This window comes from Musa acuminata, chromosome BXJ3-7 (assembly GCF_036884655.1).
Source record: "Musa acuminata AAA Group cultivar baxijiao chromosome BXJ3-7, Cavendish_Baxijiao_AAA, whole genome shotgun sequence".
NCBI classification, from domain to species: domain Eukaryota; kingdom Viridiplantae; phylum Streptophyta; class Magnoliopsida; order Zingiberales; family Musaceae; genus Musa; species Musa acuminata.
Genome location: NC_088355.1, coordinates 41,207,298 through 41,224,820, shown reverse-complemented (window position 1 = coordinate 41,224,820; position 17,523 = coordinate 41,207,298). Strand labels below are relative to the sequence as shown.

The 17,523-nt window shown below is 37.1% G+C and overlaps 1 protein-coding gene and 1 long non-coding RNA gene across 4 annotated transcripts; one reads left to right on the top strand and one right to left on the bottom strand.

The window, feature by feature from the left end:
• Positions 1–356: 356 nt before the first annotated feature.
• On the bottom strand, positions 357–11,008 carry LOC135585660 (aspartic proteinase oryzasin-1-like). Its single transcript, XM_065160259.1, has 14 exons — positions 10,906–11,008; positions 10,342–10,704; positions 10,179–10,239; positions 9,294–9,388; positions 9,082–9,194; positions 6,328–6,496; positions 6,191–6,230; positions 6,049–6,113; positions 3,344–3,457; positions 3,183–3,247; positions 2,924–3,080; positions 2,725–2,844; positions 730–818; positions 357–645 (listed from the first exon to the last, which is right to left on the bottom strand). Exons 2-14 carry the CDS (start codon positions 10,696–10,698, stop codon positions 561–563), a joined length of 1,530 nt encoding a protein of 509 aa, XP_065016331.1. The 5' UTR covers positions 10,699–10,704; positions 10,906–11,008; the 3' UTR covers positions 357–560.
• A 2,315-nt stretch (positions 11,009–13,323) lies between these two features.
• On the top strand, positions 13,324–17,270 carry LOC135643387 (uncharacterized). Of its 3 annotated transcripts, XR_010498234.1 has the most exons (6): positions 13,324–13,470; positions 13,539–13,582; positions 13,755–13,918; positions 16,476–16,622; positions 16,698–16,842; positions 16,933–17,270. It is a non-coding gene; the product is annotated as an uncharacterized LOC135643387 (long non-coding RNA). The 3 variants fall into 3 exon arrangements; XR_010498233.1 differs by having other exon boundaries at positions 13,324–13,918; XR_010498235.1 differs by having other exon boundaries at positions 13,324–13,918; positions 16,465–16,622.
• The last annotated feature ends 253 nt before the right edge of the window (positions 17,271–17,523 follow it).

Genomic DNA, 17,523 nt, shown 5'->3' with positions numbered 1-17,523 from the left:
TACAAGCTGTACTACCACTCGCACTAAGTGATAATACTATCATAATCATGTGGCTTTAGCAATACTACCACTAACATAAGTAGTACTATTATCGATATATATAGTATCACTATCAAAAACATTAAAAAAAAAAGGCTCAAACGGTACTACCAGTGGCGTTGAGATAGCACCTCCTAAGCCTAGTTTAAGCCACTGATAGGCCTATTGTGACTTGATTCAAGTCCATTGACTTTCTTGATAAATTGGCATAGTTAACTCAATACCAACTCAAATTGACTCCATACGTTGTCAGATCACATATTCCAAGATTGTCAGGTCAAAGCTGCATAAGCGAAGAGAAAAGACAGCAAACACAATCAACACTTAAACGAGCCACATATGCGCACTAAAAACATCAACAAACCCAACACAAGCACCCAACGCCCATTTTTAGCCATGCATTACATCTTAACCCGGTCCATATACATGGACTGTCTCTGCCTTCGTACGATAAAACCAAAGTTCCTTTTTCTTGTAAAACCAGAGTTTCTTTATGTCAACAACATAAACGCGTCTGTTTACTAAGCTGCTTCTGCAAACCCAACTCTCAAGTTGCCATAGTCAAATACAGTGTGATAAACTCCCATGAAGACATCTCCCAGAATCCTGCAGTCCAAGCACCATTTGCAAGTCAGAGAACCATGAAAAATGGATATTTTTGACAAATATGGTAATCAAAGCAGGACGCACCAAATAGGACCACGTGGTGGTGGCACGTCCAGGGCTATGAACCCACTAATGCACTGTGCTGCAGCACCCTCACCAACCTTTAGAATATACTGCAAACCCAACAGGCCGAGGTTATGGCGAGATTAAACAGGGCGGATTAACATGATTGAAACTTTTATAGAAACATTCCGATGAAATAAGGAAACCTCCACAAATCTTATGCAAGTCATTTCATTTTTACACTGGCTTAACAAAATTGCAAATAAGAAAACAGAGATAGAGGCAAGTGTCATGATTCAGTACAGGAGATTCTAGGCTCCTTGACAACAGACAGAGAAAATACTATCCCGTTTAGAAACATCATTCCAAGAGAAGATCTTCCGTAGCCCTGTGAAAAAAGTCCAATTCCAATTTGGAATAAGCCTATTTTTAATCCCACTTTGTGTTAAGGTTATCAAAGGACCTTCAACACCAAGCGTAATGCAACTTCCGGTCCGTGCACATATTTAAGTATAAACATACCCATGAGAGGCTAATCCTCAACCACAAGGAACTAGATTGGTCTTTTGATGAAGAATTATAACTTGGATTGCAATTACTTAATAACTTTCCTAATTAAGTCAATCCTTAGACCTGGATCAAGATAAGGCCACAACATGTTCCTATAGTAATATTCCCACAGTTGATTATAATCCCAATCAAAAAGAAATCCAAGGACATCCAGCAAATTTTAAGATCTCCATTGAACCAATAAGTATCTTCATTCTCACCCATAGAGAACGTGATGATCTTTCATACTTCAGTCAAATGAGAAGATTTTCTAGCAGGCCACTAAGTTATGCGACCACAAGTTAATGCCATTAACTTTGCTGGGATTTTGTCCCCTACTCCAAAAGCACAAAGTGCCATTTTAAACCCGTTGTTATTCATGTTGTATTAGGTTGCTTAACCATGCCAGCTAGTGTCCCTTGAAGGTCACTGACGTTTGCAATAACCTTTGGCAATCTCGATATCCAGATTGCCAGCTCAAAACTTACTGTTTCTGACTCTGGCATCAAGAAATTAAAAATTAAATTGCTCGATGGATGGTGATGAGGTACTAATGCAGAATTGACAAGATTTTCTGAGCTATGATTGCTTATACGGAAGAAAGGATGCATGAGTTGCAAAATAATATCCGTTCATGCAACATTAAGCTCTTCAAGTGCAGATTACTTGTCTGGAAATCTATATTTACACTCCTGGCCGAGTAGTTCAGCAAACAAATATTGTTTTTATTCGACTAAAATTTAAAATAAATAAGACTTCATATATGAATATCAATGACAACAATTATTAGTCATACATCAAAGCAATGCAGCCTGATAGATGAGCTTCTATACTCAACAGCCTTGACTGTTCACAGAAGTCAGCATGCTCACTTCATTGATGTCTGTTCACAGATGAGCTTCTATACTCCTTATTTTTGTAAAGCTTGTCACAAAGAGGTAAACAGACACTTTTTTGCTTCCCTACATATTTCACAACATTACCATAAAGAAGGATTTACTATGCCACAAAAGTTGCACAGCGACCAAACTTTCATGGTTCACAAGCAAACCAAATTACCCTGGCTGGCATGCATACCAAGGCAACCCATTCTCCTACATCATGATATTCATGGGAAAAACAATATTCTTATCTAAAGATTGCATTATTCCCATAATTGGTTTAGGTATGCCTAATTATATTTACCAAAAGACAAATAATTTATAGAACAAAAATTTGGAAACCTTAACATGAAGCAATCAGGCCACTAGTTAGGGGGCCTATCACACAACATTCCTGTTAATACGAGATCTGACGTCAATATAAACAACCCTAGCCCCACAAGCATTAAGAATATTTGTGCCACTCAAACCTTAGTCACATTGCAAAAAAAGCAACTTTGCCATGGCACTAAGCAGTTTACAGAAAATTTCAACTCATCAATAGTAAATATTAAGAGTGTAGTGATACCGATGAGAAATATTATACCTGCTCTGCTGTAAGCTCAAATGTTTTATTTCCAATGGTGAACGAGACTCCAGGCATGGATGAAATGGCAGCACAGTCTACGGATGATTCTCCCATGGGACTAGGCAGCCGTTCACATAGCTGCAATGGAACTCAAAACACGATCTAACATGTACACACTGCAGTCTTTAATGCATCACATGATTCAAAATGACTTCACCTCATTTATGTAGTTTAGTACACCTTCTTGTGTCTGATTCTGTCTCAGTTGATTTTGCATCCATACTACTGCCATCTCACAGACACTGCAGATAGCATCACTCTGGAGACCAGATGATACATCAGCATTCTCATTCACCACGCTCTCAATGCCAATACTGCAAACACATCAAAGCAAAAGCAAAGCTTATATGTGAGTAAATGGAACTTGCATTTCTAAACCCAAAGAAGACAACTTTTCTCAGTGATAAACTATCAACCTAACTCCATGAGTTCCATCAAAGGTACACAGACCAATCCGAGAGCAAACCTTCGATGGTTCAGTCTGCAAAATGATACAGGGCCAACAAACAGTATACGGCATCAGGTAGTCAGCAAGATCAACTAAAATCATCATATGCATGAAAACATTGGTGCAAACCTCTGACAGCAACATGTCCAAAATTTGTTTCCCATATTGAGCTACTACTGCTTTGCACTCTTGGCTAACAACACCAGAAGCTCCAATTTTCTGATTAATTTCTGCAATAACTGTCTGCAGAAATCTCAGGAGATATTAGTCATTGGTTGGTGGTCTAGGGAAAACCAGTACCACGGTTAATGATACTACGCATATGCACTGTAGTTAAGACCATAACCACTTTAAATGTACCTAATAAATATAATTCATTTGGCAATTTAGAGTACACTGGGAAACTAAAGAAGGATCAATATGCGCACTTAAGCTACTCCATATGAAAGTACCCTATTGAAACACAAACAAGTGTCCGATGTTCCAAGATTAATATTCAGATTTGAAGTAAAGCAACATAAGTAATTCATCAATGCCATTGACCTAGTAGTTCACTGCTCCACTATCAGCTTCCACATAAACCCAACCATGGACTGTATTGATACAACAATTTACAAATTCATCTTGTTATATACATAGCAACCAGAGTTAGATAGATATGTATATTATGAATAGAAATTCAAGGATTTAAGCAACCTACTCCATGTGAAGTACCACTAGATTATATATAAAAATTTGTATTGTAATATTTCTGATTTTTATAGAATATGTTGGGTCTAGCCATGGGCTTGGACAATTGGGCCCATTGAGCCCAAATCAGCAATTAAAAGAGAAAGATGTGAGATAGGGCAAAAGGAGAGAGGGAAGTGATTTGTGGGTATAGCGAACGACGACCGCGCACAACGAGAGGCAAGAGAGAGAGAAAAGACAGAGAGAGAAAAAGGAGAGAGAAAGATTAGGATTTTGAGTTTTTTGCTTGACGATCAGTGGTCAAACGTTGTCAGTTTTAGCCCAAATTTTATGTGGAGAATCCTTGCAGCAAACTCTACAATCCTAATGGTGTCGATCTACAGTTTACCCTCTCTAAGGTACTTTCCTACTATACCTAGACCTAAAATTCTCTTACGAGGAGATACATCCTATGTGATGATGATATACTATTCTTAAGCCAAGATATATGTTCTTGATGTTATTGTGACCCTCTAGTTATTTTAGAGAAGATTTACTATAAACATGTTATCATTACTATTGATAGAGGAAGTTTAAGGCGGACTACGGTCCCGTGGTTTTTCCCACATTGGGTTTTCTACGTTAAAAAATTTAGTCTCATTGATTTATTGCTCTATTGTTTATGCTGTGCTGGTTGATATTAGCATTTTGATATCAAGTTGGTATTTTGATGAGGAACCCATTTTAATACACAAAGAATGAAAAAAATTATTTCGCTTTAACAAGTTTTTTCCAACAGAATAAAATGTAGTACCACAAAGCATCCTGACTTGCAAACAAAATAGGTTCTGAACAGACCAACCTTTGATCAGGTGCTTCTTTTTTTAAGAAAAAAAGCAATCATCAAAAATGAATCAACAAATACTACAAGTATTAATTCCACAATCATAAACAATCTTGCACCCACATAGTAGTAATCGATTTATTTTTCTTTTTATGGGCAAAATAGATTTCAAATTTATTCTAAATTCAATCAAATTGCATCCCTTGCCAGGTTCAATTAGTCTTCATGTTAAAACAATGGTATCAACAATTTTCCTATACTGACCCACTTTTCTTAAGTTCCAGAAATAAAAGGTTCTAAAGAATCTTCCCAAATAAAAAAAGAAAGAAAATAAAAAAACAGAAAATGCTTTTTGAGTGTAAACACTGAAAAGATTTTGATCATTCACAAATACCCAGTAGAACTGCAACTAAGATATTCAAATGGACAATCACTAACAATGATGTCGTCTTTGACATGAAAATATCTTTGAGTAGGATATATGTTACCAAGACAACTAACAGGCTGCAATCAATCTTAAAGATGAAAATGAACTAGCTTAGTAGAAAACCTAAGTTTACAGTAGATAATCAACCAGCAATTTAATCATGACTTTCTACCAAAGCAGAATCGCATCAGCACAATAGATATGATACAAAGTTGAATCAAAAAGGTGAAACATAATACGAAACAGATCCAAACGAATTAATAACCTAAATGGGCTAAATCATGCCCTCCCCCACCTTTTAAAAGAAAAAACTCCACTAACAGAACATTGTAACAATTTGACTTGAGGACACTGCAATCATGAATTAGAAACTGGCTCAACCAGGATGCAGACATGGCATTTTTGTGTAGTTCGTTTCAAGATGGACTGCACCATCCGGTAAGCCAGACTGGTACCATACTGTAGACAATAAGTTTATCATTTGATATTGATATCTTTTTCTCATTCTCTATAACCATCACAATTGTTTTCAATTTTTTTCCTTTTTTTCTTCTCTTTTCTGTCTCTCCTTCCCTCAGGCTCGCTCTCTACTTCTCCTTCGCTCTCATTACTTCCCTTATTCTCTCTCTTATCTGGAAGATGACCCATGCTGAGGTGTTGGTAGTACTGGTACCATATCAATACCATATGGATCCAACTGCTAACTGGTATTGGTAGTGGATTGATATTTGAATCGATGATTTCAACCATATAACATTCAATTATTTATGCAGATATCTATCAGGAGCAACTAATATAGCAATTGTTGGCACAAAAAAATATCTTCAAATATAAATAAATAAATAAAAGAAGATGGATCTTCCTAATCGAAAAACTGCCAAATATTGTACATACCATTGGACCAGCAATTAGAGAAGTTCCTGAATCTGCAATTGCAGCACAACCACCAGCACAGAATCCTGATAAACATACAATAAAAATCAGATAAGGAATAAGATCACAATAATACAGAAGTAGCTGAATCCAAGTGCTATACCAGTAGACTGGCCATCAATATGTACATCTCCCATGTCAAACTGTTAAAAAAAAGGGCAGGAATTGGTAAGGTTCACCAACTTGGCAGGCTATGTGCATAAATGACATCACAAATGCAAATGGGGTCCAGAGAAGAACCTGCCAATAACCCTTCTGAGTTACAGGAACATATATGTGTTCACCTTTATAATGATTTGGATCAACCCCACCAAAAACTATCTCACCTCCCTCACCTTCATCAGCATTTCGGTTAAACCAGAAAGAAAAAACAGGTTCCTTAACAAGACCTTGCTTGATCATATTATACCTGTGCATATAATTAATTAGTTGATTCTAGCCAATTAAGACCTACTTTCAGTTACATTAACAATTAATATTATTCAAATATATATCTGACAATTAATACAAGAAACCTGCAGCCACTCTCTATAATTTTAACATGGAGAGGAAGCACCTATGATCCAACAGTAAAGCACATTATGGCTCCATGCGAAGAGAACTTAGTGCACATGCATTATCCATTCCTTCCAACACAGACCGCAGTACAGTCGCCCAATTCAGTTCCCGATATATACCAGTTCCAGCCCAAACATATGAAGAGATGGACTGCCCCCATTTCGATGGTCTAGTCTGCGCCCATCTCCACAGTATAGTCCGGTATTAAACAAGGAAAAGAAAAAAAGTCTAAAACCAAGGATTAGGGATCACATTCTCTTCTCCATACGAGCATGGCCCTACTGTCGTCCTCTTCTTCGTACTTGTAGAACCCCAAGGCAATGCCTCCCAGTCGCCCACTGCGTCGCCTGACCACAAGTACACTTCCTCCCCCTTTTCGTACATCTCCTCTTCTTCTTCCTCATTCTCCTCTTGCTTCCTCTTCCTCTTCTTATTTCCTCTTCCTCCTGTTCCTCCATCGCTCCTCTTCCTCCTATTCCTCCATCACTTCCTCTTCCTCTTTATTCTTCATCCTCTTCCTGCACTGACATCTCTTCCTTCCTCTTTTCCTTCCTCCTCTTTGTCTATACAAACACTGGGGCTGTACATAATGGTCTGACCAGTGATCAGTGACCAGTCCGGTACCATGGATAAGAACTGTGACAAAATGCCATGAGTAAAACCGATTCACTTATAATTCACTTAGTCAAAATGTATTATTTAAGTATCTCTGGGGCACAAAGATATTGATGATAGCCATTAGACTCCAGGTTCCAAAATCAATGATGACCACTACAGCAGTTAGGCAGTGGCCTTATTATACAACTTAGCATTTTGCCACAATGTTCTCTACTGAAGGAAAAAAAACAGAAATCACATTGGAAGCTACGTTTAATTGAGAGCAAGATACAACAACAGGTGGGAAAGACTAATTTGAAGAATGCATACATATGTCCATTTCTAAACAAGTTTATGAACAACAATAATATATGTTTTGTCATCTAAGGTTATCAGTCAATTCCTGAAAACAAAGAATGGAACTTGCTATGACTTCCTAAAGAAGGTAGCACGAACCAACGCATCAGGGGAACTGAACTAACACTGTACCTTTATCATATATTCTATATATCACATTAGATAGATGTTATGGTAAAGAACTAACACTGTATCTTTATCATATATTCTATATATCACATTAGATAGATGTCATGGTAAAGAAAATAGATGAAGAACGACATGCCACCAAATATAGCTCTAAATGTCTAAATAGATTTTTCATTTTTGCTTTGATGTTCTAATAGACCACCTACTCTTTTTGTTCTATAAACTGCACAACATATCATGCTTTTCATTTTTGTGCAACTTGTAGAAAAAGAGTAGGTGATCTATTAGAGCATTAAGACAAAAAAAGGAAAGTCTAAATAGACATTTAGAAATATATTTGGTGGCATATCGTTCTTCACCCATTTTCTTTACGTCATGACATCTATTTAATGTGATATATAGAATATATGACAAAAGAAGTGTTAGGAGTTTTTTTTCAATCAGTCATGTCATATAGACCCATGTCAGACATCAAATTGCTTCGATTTGAATTATCCTAAGTACCTATTGCTTTCTAATTTAGAATAAAAAGAAACTTCAACATGCAAAAAACAAAGAATATGAAAAATCAATAAGCTGTACAAATAACATTGAATAATATATTATTTAGATATATATAAAAAAGAAAGGTAATAGCTAGATTACCACGCAGGTACAGCATTGCCAACAGATATCTCCTTAAACCCAAGTCCAAGTATGCCATCGAATTTCGCCACTACGAATGTGATATCTCCTTAAACCCAAGTCCAAGTATGCCATCGAATTTCGCCACTACGAATGTGATATTCTATATATCACATTAGATAGATGTCATGGTAAAGAAAATAGATGAAGAACGACATGCCACCAAATATAGCTCTAAATGTCTAAATAGATTTTTCATTTTTGCTTTGATGTTCTAATAGACCACCTACTCTTTTTGTTCTATAAACTGCACAACATATCATGCTTTTCATTTTTGTGCAACTTGTAGAAAAAGAGTAGGTGATCTATTAGAGCATTAAGACAAAAAAAGGAAAGTCTAAATAGACATTTAGAAATATATTTGGTGGCATATCGTTCTTCACCCATTTTCTTTACGTCATGACATCTATTTAATGTGATATATAGAATATATGACAAAAGAAGTGTTAGGAGTTTTTTTTCAATCAGTCATGTCATATAGACCCATGTCAGACATCAAATTGCTTCGATTTGAATTATCCTAAGTACCTATTGCTTTCTAATTTAGAATAAAAAGAAACTTCAACATGCAAAAAACAAAGAATATGAAAAATCAATAAGCTGTACAAATAACATTGAATAATATATTATTTAGATATATATAAAAAAGAAAGGTAATAGCTAGATTACCACGCAGGTACAGCATTGCCAACAGATATCTCCTTAAACCCAAGTCCAAGTATGCCATCGAATTTCGCCACTACGAATGTGATACTTGGTTCTCTGGTAGCTTCAATAAAGTCCTGAACCAATATCCCTTATTAATACAAGAACATTATCAATAAAATTTATTAACTAAAAACTGAGGCTTTAAATATATTAAGCCACTCAAAATTAAAAACCTGGTATTTAACAATTAGGTCACCAATAGTGACATGATCTTGGCTAAAAAAACCAGAAATCGCTCCTGATCCATAATGAATAGCTGCAGACTTGCCTGCACAGGAAAAGACAACCTAGAGTTAGCATCTGATTTCTTACCAGGGTGTAAGAATCACACAAGATGTTGACAGAAACCAACAGAGGTCACACACACACACACAGAGGGGGAGAGAGGGAGGGAGAGAGAGAGAGAGAGAATAAAAGAGGCATTTCCTGAATCATAAAGCATAATTTGTTAAAGATGAGTAGATGATGCAAAAGATGACTGGTGATGTGCACCGAGCCAGCTGACTATCCTATCCTGATATATAGCACAGATTTCAGAGAGGAAGAAACCACAGGCCCCTCAGTATGCATGAATTATAATCAGAAAGGTATCAAAGAGTATGCCTCAGACATGTCTCTTTTCCAGGAAGGCACCAACACAACTGACTTCAGTTTTATGGCCAAGACCAGCTTGTGGTCAGAGTTACAGCTATATGCTACACTGGCAAATTTATGGATAGTGCCTGTTAATCTGTTATGTACTGGCAGAGGGTTGCTATTTCTGCTTCTACAAAATCGTCCCTCTATCATTTCCTGCATATCCCGAGTACTTTAGGATTTTATAGTCACTCATCAATAGATTAGCAATTTACAAGCCAATTATACAGATCACTACCATGGCCAATCCTAGACAAGAATAGTTATTTGTCTGCGAACTATTCTCACCATGATGATACTTAAAAGAAAAGGATTTATCCACTCTTGGATCCTAATAAATTATATATATATATATATATATATATATATATATATATATATATATATATATATATATATATATATGAGAGAAAGAGACTAACCATTCTTCTGGTAGGTGCTTGATCGAGTTGACTTGTACCTCGAGTGGAGGAAGCAAGCAACCTGTTAGAAGGACATAATTCATCAACCCTGAAATTTTCAACACCAATTCTTGGACTTCCAATTGTTTTCAGGCATCCACCATAAACCAAACAAATCGCTCACCGAGAAGTAGCACTTGGAAGAGGGAACCCACAAATTTGAGCTCCCCGTATCAAAGATCACGGTGAACTTCTGTGCAGGGGAACCGATGCCGATCTCCCCAAAATACTGCGCGTTCATATAGTTCTTGAGGGAAACAATATCAGTATCTTCCCCGTTACCAAGTCGAAATCCGTGCTTCCGGGCCATCAAACGCCCCCTTTCCTGAACAAGCCGAGCCGCGAGTCTGCCGTTTTCGTCCAAGGGCTTCTTCTTCAGCTTGATCCTGACCAAACCATCGGCCGATGCTGGAAGAACCAAAGGCAGCACAAGTATCGAAAGCAGAACAAGAGATGCGAGAAATCCACGTCTGGTGCCCATGATCCACTGTCGATCCAAAATATGAGCGTTAAATCCCTAGAAAATATCAATCTATAGCATGATTACATTAAAGATTTGAAAAGAAAAAGCTATCCTCCACAACAGATTAGATGAAATAGGGGAAAACGAATTAGAAATCAATCCCGACGAACCGATTACCACAAAGAAACACTAAAATCGCAACAAAATATCTGCAACGTAACTCACCAGCTAGAGGAATCGAAATGAGGGAACGAAGTCCACCTGCCTTCACCTACAGTCTTCAGTTGCGTTATTATGTAGTAAAGAGAGGAAGAATATTTAAAAATAAGGAAGATACGTCAAATTGCACCGTCCGATCTTTCACCCGAAGCGAAATGAACCGTTGGATAACTATCCTTTTCTACAGTGGCGGTGTGCGCACAAATGTCCACGCCTGTGGGATGCCGGGACTGCGACGTGGCCTACGTAAACAGAAAACGACGCAGGATACATTCGTACATTTCCCGACGTTGCCGAAGAGAAACCTGTATTGTCATTGGACATCCTAACTGACCCCAGTGGCTTCCTTCTGTAGCAAGGAGTGTAACCTCAACGGGTACGGTCTAATGGGTAAGAAACTAATTTTGTATTTCCAATTTCAATAGAGAGAGCGAAGAAGACTAAGGCACTCGGGAACACGTAACTCTCGAGAGCCACAGACGGCGGGCAGCGGGTCCCATTGTAGATCACAGATGGGGAATCTCTCTGGGTGTCGCGGCGAGGACAAACTTGTCTGGCGTATTTATTTGGCCCCTTTTAGAACATTCAGACCAAAGCAGGGACCGGAAGTGGCTCGGAGGCGGGCACGCCTCCGCCTGTCAGTGGCCAGCGAGACGGTACCAGAATCCGTGGCAAGCTGAAATGAGGACTCGTACTCGGGATCAGGGAGACCGGCGAATTGGGTCGGGCGTGGGACAACTAATGGATCGAACTCGGATTGTATCAGGTCCGAGAGAACCAATCCGATAGCCCATTAGATGGAGACCGACGTTGTTCCGGAGTTTATTTGAAATCCGACCCATCCCAAGACCTTTAGACCACACAATCTTACTATCTATGCATACATATGCAGTTTAATTGAATACAAGGCAAATTTGCAGTGGGCTGCCCCTTATCATTATTTTATTGATGGGTAGCACTATAAATAAAATCTCAAAATCTATTATTAAAAGATTAAATTTTAAGGTACAATCATATCTAACCTCATTTAAAATAATCTAGATTGACAAAATCATTCTACCGAGGACCGAAAGATGTCTAATACTAATTAAACTAAATGATTGTCACGATGAAATTTAGTATGATATCTTGACATTCTTTTAGGTCAATCTTGGTTGTATGATTTTGATATTATCGATCATAAAAAAGAAAATAAATATATATTTTCATATAAAAAATAAACAAATTATGCCTAATAAAATCATTAAAAAAAAGTATAAATGAAGAACTCACAAATCTCTTCCGCTAAGTCTTAAATCTTAACCTATGTTTAGCATGATCATCGTTGCTAGATAAATTCTTAGCCTTTACACGATTCTTAACTCCTAAGACTAAGTCATTTTTAGATGAATTTTCTAATATCACACCCTCATAATTATCTAGTGAGTTGTCATCGTTACGAGAAATTCAATATGTCATTGACCTCCTAAAATCATAACTTTCTATAATCTTTCATATTATAAAATAAATCTTAAGGAGATAGTCAAATTAAACAAATAAATTAAAGAATTTTGGACTAAAGGCTTTACATGATATAATCTCAATCTTTGCGTTCGTTTTGCCTTTTTAACCAATCGCTAAGATATATCAGTCGTAGAGGATGCGTGGGGATAATCAAGCAATCAACAAAACAATAAAAAAAACATCGCTTCTCAAATCCTTGACTTAGTATATACTAGACTTTCTTGAGAATCAGATACCATGAAGTTTGTAATAAATCTGGTGATGAATAAAAAATAACATTCAAAACTCAAGATAACTTATGTGAATAACTACTCATGGTCTATCCAATGTCCTAAGTAATTTTATGCGCTTCATAAACTAAGTTTTAGAACCCTTTTATTATAAGACTAAAGAGAATCACTGATCATTTGAGTTACTAAGCTCTATATCAATCTAAAAATGTGTTGATTCATATAAACCCATGTCTTATTCCTTAGCTTCATTCATTATATGATTTGGTTCATATTTATATTATCTAAAGAAATATAAATTTTATCATCCAAACGAAAATGATCATCGCTCATATTATCAAGCATCTCTCTGTATAAATATATGAGAAATTCTTAGACAAAAAGATATTTTCTTGTGATTGCGTCTGGTAGGTATATATATGGCTATCAATTTTTATAATGAAACACTTAATGATATAAAATAATATTATTCTACGATAAAATAATGGCTATCAATTTTTATAATAATATTGTTGGATCGACTGGTCGATTAAATGCCTGTTCTAATTATATCAAATCACTTGAACGGGTCAAGTCCGACCTGTTCGATCCATCGGAGGTCGACTGCTATGGGACTGACGGTCTAACGAGCCACGGATCCCATTTGTGTTCATTAAGAGACCAAAAATTGTATGCAATACCGGCTCATCGCGGCCGTCTCGGCCCGATGCTATCGCCTTCCCCCGCCTCCTTCGCTCCGTCTCCTTCCGGCCCGTTTGCGACAGACGTCATCAACTCGGTCGCACTGCACCGGTGAATTGGTGCTGCAGACGCGCTCCGGCTCCCCTATGTCCATTACGTGAGCCATTGTTTCTATCTGATTGGCCCAAAACCCTTTTGTTTATCTATCTCTTGCCTTCTTCTCAGGTTCCTTTCTAGAGAGCCAAGGCGCCGTTCCAGGATACTGGATGGTAACCATATCTTCGATTTCGCCATTCTTGTTTCCTCTAAAACTTTATCTTGGTTTGATCAGGAAAAACGGAATCTTTTATAGCAAGTTTTAGTAAATGTGAACCTGTTCACAAGGTGTTGGATTTGAGATATTGAAGGATGGAGCAGTTTTTGATATGTTTAGTTTCTTAGATGCTCGACATCTATGATAAAGCAAATTGGGGACAAAAACACGTTGGTTTATGTGCGCTCTAAGTTCGTGGAGGAAACGTCAAGATTAATTGCCTGTGTATCGTCGATTCTTCTGCAGCGTTCAGTGAAGAAAATATTAGTAAGATATGCTGATATGCCGATATGTAAGTAACTTTTCTCCTCTTCCAGTTACTATGTAAGTAGGATATGCCGATATGGGTCATAAAGAAAATATATTCTATATCTTTGAAATATCGATACTGTTTTTTCTCTAAACTTAGGTCACTTGGTGGATCCACTTGGTGTAATTTTCCTTTCTATTGTTATTAAGCGTTTGGAACAAACTTCCTTGCTGTTTATCTTTAACATATATTTCTCTTATCACTGGTGCATTAAAATTTTGAAATGCAAATAATTCCTTCAAAGCATCGGGATGTTACCCCATTGCAAATGACATTCTAATTTCTATTGATGCTTCTAACATGTGGGTTCAATTATGCCACTCTCATGTCAAGAGAAATCACCTAAATTTCATGCTTGGAGTTCAAATTTATAATTCAGCTGATTTTATTTTCTATCGTTTCAAAGACATTAAAAAGTTAGTCACATACATATGTAAATGGGGAGATGCCAACAACATCACCAATCCCGGTCCCAAGCCCGGATGAGAATGGTGGTTATGTTTGCTATGGTCACGTAGATTTTCAACGCACCCCTGGAGAATTTTGAAGGATCAAAACAAATTTCATTGTGATGGTCATTATCAGACTTTTGTGTTAGGTTTTGAACTTCTTTTATTCCTCGGATGGTATTTAGTCTCCTCTACACCGATGTTAGTTTGTATCACAATACTGGAATATATGTTTGGTAGCTCCTAGATAGGCAAAAAGATATATTTTGGTAGCATCTTGTACTCAGACCCCTATTATGATAGAACTTTGACAAAGGACTTTTTCATCTCTTATTCAAAACTCTTTCTTTTTCCGAAAAAAAAAAACAGCAATATCAGTGATCAATTATTACAAAAATGGATAAGTTGAACTCATTGGCTTTCAAAAAATCGGAGAACCCTTGTGTTATTCCAAAATTAGCAAGGCTACGAGCCATGCTATTGTGACTTCTAGGGATATATCCAAACTGAAATACATGGAGTTTACAAGCAAGTTCTCTAATGTTTGTAATGATAGCCCTAAAAAACCAGGGGGTCCCTTCACACCTTTCACAAAATTAATTACATTCTCCACATCAGAATGCACTCTTGTGTTCCTTAGATTATCCTGCTTCACTTGGCGTATTCCTTTAAGAACAGCTAAAGCGTCACTGTGGCAGCATTTTTATGCTTGACACAACACACCCTGCCCAAACCACCTCATTGTCTGAGGTTTTGAGAATGAATCCAGTACCTGCAAAAACATTAGCTTATGAAAGGATCCATCAGATTCTACGAGTGAATCAAATTCATCTCCAGTTTCAGTCATCAGGTTGAGGTTTCCTTCCTTGGTCCCCTTGGATCTTGAAATGGCAGTAGATTCCATTCAATTATTATCTTGCGTGGATAAATTTTGTATCTGAACTTAGAGTGGTGTAATTTTTTTCACAAATCAATGGGTTCATGTAATAGGGATATAGTGTATGAATGTATCTTTTTGTTTCAGATATTGCACGTGGTGCTGGTAAATGGTAACAGTTCATAACGTTAGTGCCTTCTTATAATAGACAATTTAAAACTTCTAACTCTTGTTTGCAAGGGAAATGATGGATAAAAAGATAGCTGAAACACTTTAGCCTTCACAATTTGTTTTCTTGTTGCTTTTGATTCTTGTTGAAGTATTAGTGGTGCCTTGTACTTCCATCCTATTGGTGTACAGTCAGTGACTGAAAAGAGGTCCATATAGGCAACCCTAAAGAGTTGGAACATTTAACTTTCATACCATTAAAAAATGGAGGTTTTACATCACAAACGTCTTGGCAACTTAGCATACCTTGAGATGGACATCCTAGCTTTAATGAAATGAAAACAGCTCATGTTTCGTACAGCTACGTACAAGCTATAATTATTGGATTATAGTAACTGATTATTTCTTTTTTTTCTAATAGCCTCTTCCCTGTTCTATTAACATAGTCCTAGCTTTGATATGTCAGGAGGGCTCACTGAACTGAGAACGTTTTTGTGCTTGCTGCAAAGATCAATCTGCTCAATTTTGAATATCTTTTGAGTAGCAAGGCTGCTGCTTAGTATGATATGATATTTGCTTTGCATCGGTTGTGACACCTTACTCGAGGTGATTCCTATGTTTAATAGAGAAATAAAAATGAAATTATGTGACGTGATGATGGCTTGTAGCAATGTGGGATCATGGCATGCGTACTCTAGCCTAGCTTGCTTTTGATTGTATCCATTGTTGCATAGTTTACTGCTTACTAGACATGACTTTAGCAGGTTAAACTATGTTTTATAGATACATTTTATATGGTATGGCAGACAAGGTTTGATGACGCATCAACTAGTTATCTTTTTGTTACGGTAGTATCTTAGTCTCTTATTCTTTGGCTCGTGCTATTGTTTTTGTCTTGTCATTGAATTAGTATGTTATCTAGTTGTAGTTGGGTATTGCTGCATCCCAATATTTTAAAATATTTCTTTTGCCAAGTAACTGGATATTATCATGTGATCATGTTTTACACCATATTGTATAACCGATAACAACAGTGTTGATACAGATAATGCGAGATGTGGACAACCCATTTTGATGCCGCTCGACGTCACCTTATCACCAACCACATCATCTGCCACATTACCACCATATCCATGCTTGGATAGTGTTTTCCTAATTGCACGTGGATAGGATCCTTGTAGGGGTTCGTGAGGTACGATGATACTCTTAATTTTGAATCAGAGCATTAAATATCCACGATCGATTCAGTTGACATTAGTTCTTGCAGGTTGGTCATAAGGATTGGATTGACCTCAACGGTAATCTCTTGTTTGATTCTCAAGTAGGAAGAGCCGCAAAGCAGGACTTGGTTGGATCAACCCTATCCCTCTCAGTTGACAATGACAATCAGAATCATCATTAACAACTGAAAAGTAAAAAAATAAGTTTATAACAATGATATTAATTACTATTCTACCGTTTGTGTTATACCATTTGATCCCAGTATTGTTAGTTTAATGCAGGTGGAGTCAGCCAGAAGTTTTGATCCAATCAAGGAGTTCATTTTACTTCTTTGCTCGGTGTTGCAAGAGGCTCTCTGATCTCCTCAGATACCTGATCATATCTTAGAAAATAATGTTGAAGTGGAGATAGACGGGACCATAGACATTGTCTTGTTCAGCTAATGCATGTGGAGTAGCGAGTACCAAACAAGCCAAATTTCCTCCGAAATGAACTACCAAGTGACTGAATACCCCCTTTTCCTCTCCTTTTTTGTTTTCTGTGTATTTTTCACTGTCAGTTTTGGGCCAAATAATTTTGTTACACAATAGATCATTTTCATACTGTCTAATATGGGATATGAAGATGATTAATATAGTCTTACCCAAGATTTGTCGTATCGTATCGTACCGACGTTTCGACCCAGGCTCGGTACGGTAAAGTACCAGTGTATCGGGCGGTACATCAGGGCATATCGAACGGTACACCCTTGTGTACTGAATAATTTTATATTGTTTATACTGTAGCAGTGCTACAGTATAGTACTGTAGCACTATAATGGTACCGAACGGTCCGCGTATCGGTAACCTGTCGGATCGGTATGTATCGCCCGA

Bases quoted from the DNA above. Each gene is read 5' to 3' on its own strand.
- LOC135585660 (XM_065160259.1), bottom strand. From the start codon at position 10,698: ATGGGCACCAGACGTGGATTTCTCGCATCTCTTGTTCTGCTTTCGATA. The intron at 3,081-3,182 runs GTTGATAGTTTA...ATGTGTTTGCAG, and splicing joins GATGGAACTCATGGAGTTAG to TATTGGCATTGAGAGCGTGG. The intron at 2,845-2,923 runs GTGAAGTCATTT...GTTCCATTGCAG, and splicing joins TACTAAACTACATAAATGAG to CTATGTGAACGGCTGCCTAG.